General features: G+C 21.6%; 2 protein-coding genes across 8 annotated transcripts in view; one reads left to right on the plus strand and one right to left on the minus strand.

Moving 5' to 3' along the window:
* LOC122502500 (U6 snRNA-associated Sm-like protein LSm5) lies at positions 1 to 3,651 on the minus strand. Its single transcript, XM_043612601.1, has 3 exons — positions 3,442 to 3,651; positions 2,586 to 2,782; positions 1 to 129 (listed from the first exon to the last, which is right to left on the minus strand). Exons 1-3 carry the CDS (start codon positions 3,485 to 3,487, stop codon positions 97 to 99), a joined length of 276 nt encoding a protein of 91 aa, XP_043468536.1. The 5' UTR covers positions 3,488 to 3,651; the 3' UTR covers positions 1 to 96.
* Positions 3,652 to 4,077: 426 nt separating this feature from the next.
* LOC122502536 (kalirin) overlaps positions 4,078 to 12,902 on the plus strand; it is a 143,951-nt gene continuing 135,126 nt past the window's right edge. For 5 of the 7 annotated variants that reach the window (XM_043612645.1, XM_043612647.1, XM_043612648.1 and 2 more), the window contains exons 1-2: positions 4,079 to 4,296; positions 11,186 to 11,477. In XM_043612645.1, the coding sequence (XP_043468580.1) occupies positions 11,217 to 11,477 (261 nt within the window). In that variant the 5' untranslated portion in view covers positions 4,079 to 4,296; positions 11,186 to 11,216. Of the gene's footprint in view, positions 4,297 to 11,185; positions 11,478 to 12,902 lie in introns of all 7 variants that reach the window. The other 2 variants (XM_043612644.1, XM_043612646.1) reach the window with 1 other exon arrangement.

Genomic DNA, 12,902 nt, shown 5'->3' on the forward strand with positions numbered 1-12,902 from the left:
TTTGTTAAAAAAAGAAAGATTTATTAAAAAAAGGAAATATTTCGTATAAGTCTTTTTTTGCAAGAAATAAGAAAAGATTTGGAGAATTTCATGTTTCTACGTGTCTGGCATTTCTCCTCCAGGAACGAGCTAGAACAAAAAGAAAGAAAATTTGAATGTGATAATTTTCGATTTCATTTATTTGTTTGATTTTAAATCCAGGCTTCGGAATAATTTAAGACGCAAAAAAGTCGTTTTAGTAGATTCAAAATACAAAAAAAGTCGGAAAAGAAAGAAATTTTCTTTTTATTTCAATTTTTCTAAAAAATTCAATTGTAATTCTTTCAAAGTATGTATAATTATTTTCTAGAATTTTTTAAAAAAATTATTCAAAAATATAATTTTAAAAAAATTTAAATATTATTGAATAATTTAATTTCTGTGACAATTTAAATTTTCAAAAATCCCTATTTAAAACCCTTTTTAACTTAATTATTTTTAACAAGTTTTGAATAAATTATCTTTAATAATTTTCAATTTATTCAAGAAAAAAACAAAGTTTACTTAAATTACTTATAAAATTCAATTTTTTAATTAAGTTTTAGAAAAACCTTTTGAAATTTAATTCAATTGTTTTCTCACATTTGTAACTAAAAAATTCTTCTCTAAATCAAATTATTTGTTTATATTCAAAATATCTCTTCGAGAATTTCATAATTATTTAAATATAAAAGTTCAATTTTTTATTAAAATTGGAACATAGTCTTCTTTAAATTTCTAGAATTTTTAACTTCAATTTTTCGTTAAATCGATTACTTTCAATAAATTTGAGAAAGTTCTTTGAGAAATCAATTATTTCGAAAAAATCTAAATTTCAATTGTTTTCAATTCAATTTTACATCATTTCGAATACTAGAAAAATAATCAATTAAAATTCATTTATTCAAAAATTCAACAAATTTCAAACAAAAATTTGAATTAAAATCATTTTTAAAAAAAAAACTAGGTTTTATTTAGATTTTTTAATTTTAAAACTATTTGAAAATCCAATTTTAAACATCTTGAGCTTCAAATTTTTCTAAAAATTTCTACTATTACTCTTCCAATATTAAATTATTATCTAAAATTTGTAACTAAAATTCTTCTCTAAATCAATTATTTTTAATAATTTTTCAAATATTTTTTGTGAATTGAATTATTTCAAAAATTTAAATCAATTTCACGAAATTTCGATTTTTCGAAAATTTTTAAATTAATTGTATATTCAAAATTTTAATTCATTATTAAAATTGAAACTGTAACTACATGTGGTTTTTTTTTAGTTTTTAGAATTTCAACTAAAATTTTTTTCTAAATCAATTAATTTTAATAAATTTGAAAACTTTCTTTGACAACTGAATTATTTAGAAAAAGAAATTGAATTAAAATATTACTAATATTAAAGTTTTATGAAATTTTCATTCAAAAATTTCAATTCATTGTTTTTCATTTAATTTTACATTTCGATCATTTTTCCATTAAAAGTATATTCAATAATTTAACTAATTTTAAACAAAAGTATAAATTAAAATTTTTCAAGAAACTAAGTTTTTTAGAATTTTTAATTAAAATTATTTAAAAATCAAATTTTAAACCTTTTGAAATTCAAATTCTAAAAATTTATGGTATAACTCTTCCAATAGTTAATTATTTCCGAAAATTTTAACTTAAATTCTTCTTTAAATCAATTATTTTTAGAATTTCAACTAAAATTTTTTCCTAAATAAATTAATTTTAAGAAATTTAAAAACATTTTTTGACAACTCATTTATTTAGAAAAAAAGCTTCAATTCAAACACCACTAAAATTATTTAAAATTCTGCTTTTAAACCTTTTGAAATTTAATTATTTCTAACAATATCTACTATAACTCTAACAATATTTAATTATTTTTTTAGAATTTTATATTAAAACTTTTGTCTCAATGAATTATGTTTAATAATTTTTAAAAACTTCTTCGAGAATTCAAGTATTTAAATTCGAAAATTCAATTTTTTTCAATAAAAATTGCAACTGTAACTTTTCTCGTATTTTTTTAGAGTTTTAAAAGTGAAAAAGAAAATTTAAGAACAATTTAAAATATTAATATTTTGAAAGGATCTCAAAAACAATCATTTTTGTATCATTTCTATCAAATTGGTAATTTTTCACAATTTTAGATAAAATTTTCTGACTTTCTTGATTCTCCTGACTTTTGGTAACTTATTTTATTGACGAAATTAATAAAAATATTTTTCAAAAAGTCTAATTCTAATATAAATTTTGAAAAATATTAAAAATTAAATTTTTTATACTTATTTTAATGCATAATTTCACTTTTAATAACTTTTTTTTTATTTCATAGAAAAAAATGTAAAACCCTTTAGAGAAAAAGATTTGACCATAATTATTTTTCACATTTTGAAAATTGAAATATTTATCATTTTATACCAAAAAAGTGGTATTTTGTTGCAAATAGGTGAAAGAAAAATCGAAAAAGTCGCATTTTTTTTGAAAATAATCGAAAAAAGTTATATTATCCGAGGCCTGAATATTCTGATTGTCAATTGAAAATTTAATAATATTACCATCGTAATATTATTTCCGTTTAGGAGAATTTGGTCCAATTTTGTAACCCTTCGTCCTTCCGGCGTTGCTTCACTTTCGGTAACATCCTCGAGAAGCATATTTACAAAATCGTCGAAACCCTGAAGAGTGCCAACGATTTCTTTGTCGTTTTTCATAATAATATGTATCCTCGAGCCGATACATTTGTCCACCAATTCTACAAACATTAAATAATCATGTAAATTTCCCATAAATATTGATTTAAATACATAAATATTGATTTTTAAAATATCTAAAGGTATTTTCAATTTATTTCATGTATTTTAAGGTTATGTTTCACGATACTTGAAAATAACGCACTTTAAATTATTAATATTGATTTATTATTTTTGTTACAAGTATATATTAATTTAAAGCAAGAAAATTATTATTTATTTTTCTATTTTCCGCTTCAATTTAATCTAGAAATAAGTAATTTAAAATCGTTAAAAAGACGTTAGAGACCTTAGAGACAAATGTGGATCTCATACAATAATGTAAATAAACAATTGAACAAATTAAAGAACAATTGAATCATTAACAACTGTCTAGCACGAATTGAAAATAAATTATTCTCAACTCAAGTACACAAAATATTTGCTATAAATATTCTTAGAACTTATAAATCTAACAATCATAAACCCTTCAAATGGAAACATGGGTTGTTTTAAAAAAGATTAATTTCAGATAAGAGATCTCTTAATTTCTTGGAACGGGAATTCAAGTTCGAAAAAAAGTCTTTAAAAAAACCTGGTTAGAACATTTGTCCCCAATGCCTACTAATTGTTTACATTTCATTTGAAAAAAAACAATGAGGAAATTAATTATTTTTCTTACCCAGAGGTAGCAGAGTAGATTGATTTGTAGTCACTGTACTCGTCATTTTGCAGTTAAATAATTTTCTCCTTGAATTCAAGAATTATAAATACGCTTTAATTAATGTCACTTAACTTTAATAGAAAATAAAAAAACGCAGGGTTAATTAGAGTCCAAGAATCGCGAATTTGTGACGATTGTGACGTATACAGGGTTGTCATTTAAACACAAAAATTGTCCACTTTCATCACCAGGGGCGCTAATAAAGAAAACAGATCTAATTATTCTTTCTACAGACTAAGCTACAAATTCTTTTTTATTTTTAAAAACTGTTTCGTAAATAAAGACATTTAATTGATAAAACTTAAATTATAGATAATTAAATTAAGTCATATTATTCATAATAACAATTAGTTTTGTTTCATTTTAAATTTCGTGTATAGACGAATCAACCAATCAGAAAATAGGGATCGGCGCATGCGTATTGTCTTGCTGCTAAATCTAACCTAACCTGAAAAATAAAGGAAATCTTAGGAAATCTTTCCAAAACTTGCAACTATTATTCCGATATTATTGCAAATTTACCAAGTAATATTGAAATATTAGAGGGAAATATCCGGGAAAGATTGAAATATAACAGGGGAATATTCCCATTATTTCATGGCTAGAAGTGAATTTACAAGTGCAGCGAAAACGGTGCAGAATGCGAAGAATGGCGAAGAACATGGACGAAGGCGACTTTCTCGCGTTATTAGCGTAAATTTTGTGTGCTCGACAATATGAGCCGTGACGGAGTTTTCACCGAGAGTCCAAGTGCTGTGTGCCTGCAGTGTAAGCAGGACGATTTAAAATTCTCGGAGACGAGTACACGCTCAGGTAAGGGAGATTCATATAGGTTTTCACTACTATCGTAATATTGTTGTTCGTTGGGGGTGGATTTGACAATCGGCTTCTCGCGTCTATTTATAAGCCCCCCCCGAACCGGTCAACAATGCCCACGACTCCGGAACGTAGAGAGTGGTTCTCCAATGTCCAGAGGACGATTCGTGAGTCGTTTTCGAGTGTGTAGACGAATTTTTTTTCAAAGATATTTAGACATTGTTGGCATGTACACGCTCGTCAAGTCACTTGTGCCGAAAAATTGATTTGTTTCAAATATTACTTGTTCTGAATTATTGTGTCAAGCGCGCTGTTTAGTCCCAAGTGTTTAGCAGTTTTCTCTTCTTTTTCTCAATGATACTCAATATTCGCTAATTGCATATTTTCAACCTTGGTTTCCTTTGCAATCCTATGTCATTTTACGCAATGTCAAAGTACCGTTTTTCCCACGGATGAAGGAAATATATATTTTCGTGGGAATTTTCACTTTTACCAACTAGTGTTTTGATGTTTTAATGCATTTCTGTGTCAGGGTTGATTAGTGTTTAGCTCAATTTTCAACAAATTTTCTTCTATTTTATGTTGGCGTCCTTTCGTCATCAGGGCAAAATATCAGTGATGTGTCATTACTGTCATTAAATCTCAATGTTATAAATATTTATTTAACAGGGTTGCCATAGGTAGGGGATTTTTATTAAAAGCACTGGAAAAAATTTAATTTTTAGAATTTATAAGAAATTTCGGAATTTTTGTGTCTTTTTTGTTTCCCTTATAAACTATGAAATTACCACGAATTCTAATACAAAACTTTCAATTTCTTCTCTTTCTGACAATAATTTAGTTTCAAACAACTTAATTCTTAAAGAATTACTTATAAAATTATTACTTATAAATTATTTACTAAATAATTGTATACTTAATTTTTCAAAATTAATTTAATTTTAATACAGTTGCGTTTACAAATTTTATAATAAATTAACTTCAAAAGGTTTCAAATTTCAAAGAACTTAGAATTTAGAAAAATTTTAATAATTCAAAATAATGGATTTATAGAAGAATTTTAGTTAAAAACACTAAAAAAAGATTGAATTTTGAAGAAGTCACAAATGATTGCAGAAATTCAATTATTTTCAAAAGTTATAAAATTCTTCGTAGAAATTCAATTATTTTCAAAAATTTTAATAAAATTCTTAGCAAAATTTGAATTATTTTCAAAAAATTTCCTCAATTCAATGATTTATTTTCAATTCTACTATTTTAATCAAATTTTCAATTATTTTCAAAATTAACAAAATTTTTTGCAGAAATTCAATTATTTTCAAAAAATCTGGAAAAACATTGTCAACATTTCAATTATCTTTATAAATGAATAAGTAGCAAAATTCAATTATTTTGAGGAATTTTTATAAAACTCATTGCAAAATTCAATTATTTTCAAAATTAATAAAATTCATTGCAAAATTCAATTATTTTCATAAATAATAGTATTCATCAGAAGAATTCAATTATTTTTAAAAATTTCAATAATATTCGTAACAAAATTTCATTTATTTTCAAAGATACTTCTTAATTCAAGGATTTTCAATATTCTACTTATCAATTTTTAAAAACAGAATTTGCATAAATTTTTTCGAAATTCATTGCAGAATTTTAATTATTTATAATAGAATTTTAATCAAATTCCTCAAAAAATGTAATTATTCTTAAAAATTTTATTAAAATTCATTGAAAGAATTTAATTTTTTAAAAATTTGTTGATAAAATTATGTATAAGAATTCAAATTTAAGAAAGATTCAATTATTCAATAAAATATTTATTTTCGTATTTAAATAATTGACTTATCGTGGAATTTTCTAATAAAAAATTAATTGAAAATGAATTTTAGATAATAATTAAATATTAAAAGAATTAAGAGTGAATTTTTAGAAATAATTGAATTTCGAAAAGGTTTCAAATTTGAATCTTGGTAAACTTTAATTTTTCATACTTTTAAAATTCTTGTCAAAATTTGAATTATTTTAAAAAAATTTTCTCAATAATTTTCAATATCTACTCCAATTTTAGTTAAATTTTCCAAATTAATTCAATTACTTCAGTACATAACAAATTTTTTAATAAAATTCTACGAAAACATTTAATTATTTTCATAAATAATAACAATTTCACATAAAATCAATTATTTACAAATTTTTTTTATAAATTTCTTCGCCATAATTCAATTATTTTTATAAATATTAAATTTATTTACAGGAATTCAATTATTTTCCTAAATAAAAAAACTTATCACAGAATTTCACTCATTTTTAATATAATTTTAATCGAATTCCTCGAAAAATGTAGTGTTGTTAAAAAGTTTATTAGGATTTGTCAAAAAAATTAAATTTTAAGAAACATTCAATTATTCAATAAATTTATTATTTTTGTATTTAAGTAATTGAATTCTCATAGAATTTTCTAATAAAAATTGATTATTTAAAAATTGAATTTCAGTTAAATTTTGGATAATAATTGAATATTGAAAGCATTTTAGCCTAAATTTTTAGAAATAATCGAAATTTTGAAAAATTTGATTGTAAACAAATTGATTTGAAAATTCTGAAGGAACTTTTGCAAAATTTATTAAAACTAATTTATAGGTAATTGGATTTTTTCGGAGAATTTTAATTACATTTTTCGAAAAATTTATTTAAAATTTTATTAAAAATAATTGAAATCCTATGAAAAATATTATTATAAATATTATTTATAAAAATAATCGAATTCTTCCTACGAATTTTGTTACATTTTTTTTTAATAATTAAAATCCTGTGAAGAATTTTATTATTCTTGAAAATAATTTAATTCTTTGCACCGATTTTTATGACATTTTTCTATTTTTAATTGAATTTTATTCAGCAATTTTATTAAAATAGTAGATTTTGAAAATATTTGAATTTCAGCGAAGAATTTCATTATTTGTGAAATGCTGAAATGTGATTGAATTCTTGCAAAAAAATTAATTACATTTTTCGAGGAATTTATTTAAAATTGTATTAAAAAAAAAATTGAAACCTTATGAAAAATTTTATTATTTATGAAAATAATTGAATTCTTACAACGAATTTTACTAAATTTTGATTTTTTTAAATAATTGAATTCATGTGAAAAATTTTATTACTTGTAAAAATAATTTAATTCTTGCTAAGGATTTTATTAAGATTTTTGTAAGTAATTTATTTATTTTTTTTTAAATTTTATGGAAATTTAAATTATTATGAAACATGAAGATGTCGATCACTTCGAGTCGAAGACTCAGAGTGATCGATATCTTCATGTTTTATAATAATATTCTTAAAAGTTATTAAATTTCGAAAAAGTTTGAATTTAAAATTTTTTGAAAATCTTAATTCCTATGAAATAATAATAATGATTTTATATTTAATCAAAAACATCAATATCTTTCTTTTATTTTTAAAAGACATGACAAACATTGTAATGTAACATTTTTTTTTGTTGCTATACGGTTCGCTAGTTAAGAGTGAATTGATGATTTTTTCTTAATGATAAACAAACAAACGTTTCATGGTTGTTACATCATTGAAATGGTGAAAAATTAGAAAGTATTTATGACACAGGAGGAAATTCAGAATTTTTTTTTTTATACAGAGTAAAAAAGTTTCATACATAATTTAAAAAAAAAATTCACAAATTCAAAAAAATTGAGAGAAAAATGTATATTTTTCTTTTATAAAAAGAATATTGATATAAAAAATTTCGTGTTTGGATTTTGTTTGCACAATTTTAATGAAAGCTTTATTTGAAATTTGTTTTTCATTTTTGCATTGTTTTTTCTTTACGTTAGTGTGCTATTCATTTAATTTGATTGTAGCGAATGTCGAGTAAAGCGTGTATTTATGCACTGCAAAATTCATGAATACCATTGTAATTCACTAATAAAATTTTCCGATATTCAATATTTAAAGACACTTTGATATGACAGCAAGTCAAGATTTTTATATTGGATTTGGATGTAATCTTATTTCCTCTTTAATATATAATCTAATATGAAATTTTCTGCAGCTTTATTATTGAAATTGATTTAAAAATTGATACCTTTCATATATATATATTTCAAGCTTTCAATTGAATGCCATTTTTAAAATCTAAAAAAGAAAATATTATTTCTTTCTATATACCTGCAGTTCTATTTATTTTATTATCGTAAAAATAGTCGCATGACCGATTTTAAATTTGATGAAATATTCCAAATTTTCTATTGTCAATTATAAAGCTAATTTAAAGAAAATCAGAATGATAATTATTGCAATGTTTTGTGTTTCTGAAAATTAGAAATAAATTAAAATTTAGTAAAAAAAAATAATAAAATAAATAAATAAAAATAATTACGTTCATTTAATTTGTTTATTGGAGTTAAATTTTTTTTCAAAATTCTCATCAACCTTTCAATTATTTTTATAAATAGCAAAATTCTTCTCCAAAATTCAATTATATTCAGGAATTTTTATAAAATTTATTGCAAAATTCAATTATTTTCATAAAAAACAATATATTCATTACAAGAATTCAATTAGTTTAAAAAGTAATAAAATTCAATTATTTTCAAAAACTTTTAATAAAAATCATGTCAAAATATCATTAATTTTCAAAAATTTTCCTTAATTTAATGATTTTCAATATATTTTACAATTTTAATAAAATTTCTCAAAAGAATTCAATTATTAAACAAAAATTTAGATAAACTTCTACACGAGTATTCAATTCTTTTTCAAAAAAATTAAAATTTCACAAAAATTCAATTATTAAAAATAGAATTTGCAAAAAAATTTTCGAAAAAAATCAATTTGTTTGAAACTTTTTTTACAAATAATAAAACTCATTGTAGAATTTCAATTATTTTTAATACAATTTTAAGCGAATTCCATGGAAAATGTAATTATTCTTAAAAAATTTATTAAAATTTATTGAAAGAATTCAATTATTTAAAAAATTGTTGATAAAATTTTATATAAGAATTCCATTATTTTCAAAAATATTAGTAAATATTTATGGCAAAATTTAAATTATTTTCAAAAATTTTTCTTAATTTAATACTTTGTGTATCTATTATTTTAATAAAATTTCCCAAAAGAATTCAATTATTTAAAAAAAAATGTTGATAAAATTCTTCGCAAAAATTCAATTATTTTCAAAAAATAATAACAGTTTCATATGAATTCAATTATTTTCAAATTTGTTATACATTTATTCGCAATAATTCAATTATTGTCATAAAGAATAAAATTTTTCACAGGGATTCAATTATTTTTGTAAATAATAAAACTCTTAATAGAATTTCAATTATTTTTAATAAAATTTTAATTGAATTCCTTGAAATGTGTAATCATTCTTGCAAATTTTATTAAAATTCGTCGAAAGAATTCAATTATTTAAGAATTTCTTAATAAAATTTTTTATAAGAATTCAATTTTAAGAAAGATTCAATTATTCAATGAATTATTTATTTTCGTATTTAAATAATTGAATTCTCGTATAGAATTTTCTAGTAAAAATTGATTAAAAAATTAATTTTATACGATAATTGAATATTAAAAGCATTAAGCGTTAATTTTTAGAAATAATTGAATTTCGAAAAGGTTTCAAATTATTAAAATCTATGAAAATCTTAATTTTTCATACTTTTAAAATTAATGTCATAATTTCAATTATTTTCAAAAATTTTTCTCAATTCAATGTAAAATTTTCCAAATAAATTCAATTTCTTAAGTACATAAAAATTTTTTTAATAAAATGCTACGAAAACGTTTAATTATTTTCATAAATAATAACAATTTCACATGAATTCAATTATTTACAAATTTTTTATAAATTTTTTCGCAATAATTCAATTATTTTCATAAATAATTAATTTATTTTACAGGGATTCAATTATTTTCATAAAATAAGAACACTTTTCACTATATTTTACTTATTTTTAATACAGTTTTAATCGAATTCTTCGAAAAATGTAATTATTCTTAAAAATGTTATGAAAATTCGTCAAAAGAATTCAATTTTAAGAAACATTCAATTATTCAATAAATTATTTATTTTTGTATTTAAATAATTGAATTTTCGTAGATTTTTCTATTGAAAATTGATTTAATAAAAATGAATTTCAGTTAAAATTTTAGATAATAATTGAATGTTAAAATCATTATACCGTGAATTTTTAGAAATAATTGAATTTCGAAAAGGCTTTAAATTAAAATCTTGGAAAATCTGAATTTTTTTGTACTTTTGACTGACAATTCAGTAGAATTAATTTTTTTGAAAAAGTTTAATTGAATTTTTATTAAACTTATTTCAAGTTTTTATTTTTTAAATATTTAATTGACGAATTTCCAAGTAATTGAAATTTCGTAAAATTGAATTGTATAAACAAATGGATTTGAAAATTCTCAAGCAGAACTTTTTCAAAAAATATTAAAAATAATTGATTTAAAAAAGAATTTAATTCAAGAATTGTAGAAAATAATTGAATTGAAATGGTGAAAATAATTTTGAAGGAGTTTTTTTGAGTACCTAATAATTTTTAGGGTGAATCAGAATATTCTTTAGAGTCAGGGAAAAAGTCAAAATTTTGTCTGGAAATTAGGGAAAAACAAAATTAAATTTTTCTGGCAACCCTGATAATGTGTTTTGTATTTTCATTGTAATTCGTAATATTGTTAAAAATATTTCGTTTAAGTAAACATTCAAAACTTGTTGGTCGTAAATAATTGTCACTTTAAATAATCTTTATTTATATTTTGAATATTAATACTTAGTAATAAATTAATAATGAATTTTGTTTACGAAAGAAAGGAAAGAAGGATTAAAAAAATAAATTGAAAATCATTATTTCAGATTAGAATAAGTTGAGACTATAATCAAAAACATGGATGGTACAAGGGCCGCCGAGGTTCTTCCTCTCCTTCAAGAACGCCTTGCTATACTTCCTGGCAGTCGAGATCGTCGAGGAGGTCCTGTTCTGGTGTTTCCGACAACGCCAAGACGCGAACGTGCAAAACCCGAGGACTATCGACGACTTTTACAGTATCTTCTAACCATTCCAAACGATGAAACCAGAGGACTGCGCTTTACAGTCGTAGTGGATATGCGAGGTGCTACTTGGGACTCTGTGAAACCAATCCTGAAGGTTGACAAAATTTATTTTCTTCATTTTTCCTTTCTGAATCAACATTATGAGAATTTTATCACTTCATTTTTTCAAAATTCATTATCAAATTTATTTATACAATTTTTTGGGACTCAGGCCTCGGGTAATTGTCTTTTTCGATTTTTTTAACTATTAAGCTTCGGATATTATGACTTTTGACTATTTTAAAAAAAGAGACTTTTTCGACTTTTCTTCCAAATATTTCAACAAATTAAAATTAAATTTTCGAAATACACAATTAAAACGATTTAGAATAATTGAAATTTTGCTAAATAAAATTTTTAATTGACAATAATTGATTTTTTTTCAAGTATTTTATTCGTACAATTTTTGAAAATAAATTTTTTACGAATTGTAATTGTAATATTTGAAAATAATTTAATTCTCCGAAATTTTTTCCAAAAAATCTTCAAATCTAAATTGGAAAATGGAACTTTATTTTTGGAATGCAACAACGTAATCAAAAGTTACTTAACGATTTTATTAATATTTATGATGACTTGGACAGTTGAAACATAACTATTATCCGAAAAAATCGATTTTCACATTTTCGTTGATTCTCTGAAAGAAAAAAAAGTACGCTCGTTTTGATAAAACTATCCGCAGAGAATCGATTTTTCCAGACGATAAGTCACTTTTAACTGTTCAAGTCACATATATTGCCCACGTCATACACAAAATATTTAGATATTCTATTTTTAATAAAAAGAAAATATATCTATTTAGAAATATAGGTATATTTTTCATTGGGAGAAAATTTAAAAAAATTGTTCTTATTTTCAAGTAAATTTTTTATTGTGAAAATTAATTGCTTTCTAAATCTGAAAATCTCAATTAGAGAGAAAAAGTCAGCTTCATAAGAATTTCAACGATTAAACGATTGAATTTTGATTTATTTTGTATTTTTTAAACAAGAGCTTTTCTTGGACAAGTAACATTTTTAAATCAAGACGATAATTTTAAACAAGTCTGCATTTAATATTTACAAGTAATTCAAAGAACTAATTTTAAATAAAATTGTAAAGAAAGTCTTGACGATTTTTAAAGAAAAAATAATTTCAATTTAATTATTTATTTATTACAGCTTTGAACGATCTCACAAGTACAAATATTTTAAGTTTCGTAGAAAGTGTTTTCTAAAGACGTTCAAACATTCTAGATTCCATTAAAAATAATTCTATTTGTGAATAAAACAATCAAACTGAGAACAATGCTTAAAGTTGAAAATAGATGAAACTTTTGTTAATTCAAGAATTATCGTAAGATATTCAATAGTATCTAAATGTACTTGAATGTTTTTCAAATAATTGAAATTGTTTTACAGTATTTTAAAAAATTTTTAAATGTGAATATTCAAAAAAAAAAAAATTACATTTAATTATTACGATTATTACTGTAAAAAAT

Source organism: Leptopilina heterotoma, unplaced genomic scaffold, assembly GCF_015476425.1.
Source record: "Leptopilina heterotoma isolate Lh14 unplaced genomic scaffold, ASM1547642v1 Lhet_232, whole genome shotgun sequence".
NCBI lineage: Eukaryota > Metazoa > Arthropoda > Insecta > Hymenoptera > Figitidae > Leptopilina > Leptopilina heterotoma.

What these genes read in the sequence shown, in the direction of transcription:
- LOC122502500 (XM_043612601.1), bottom strand. Translation starts at nt 3,487, where the DNA reads ATGACGAGTACAGTGACTACAAATCAATCTACTCTGCTACCTCTGG. An exon ending in ATCTACTCTGCTACCTCTGG is followed by an intron (nt 2,783 to 3,441) that starts GTAAGAAAAATA and finishes TAATGTTTGTAG; the next exon opens with AATTGGTGGACAAATGTATC. An exon ending in ACGGAAATAATATTACGATG is followed by an intron (nt 130 to 2,585) that starts GTAATATTATTA and finishes TTTTTGTTCTAG; the next exon opens with CTCGTTCCTGGAGGAGAAAT.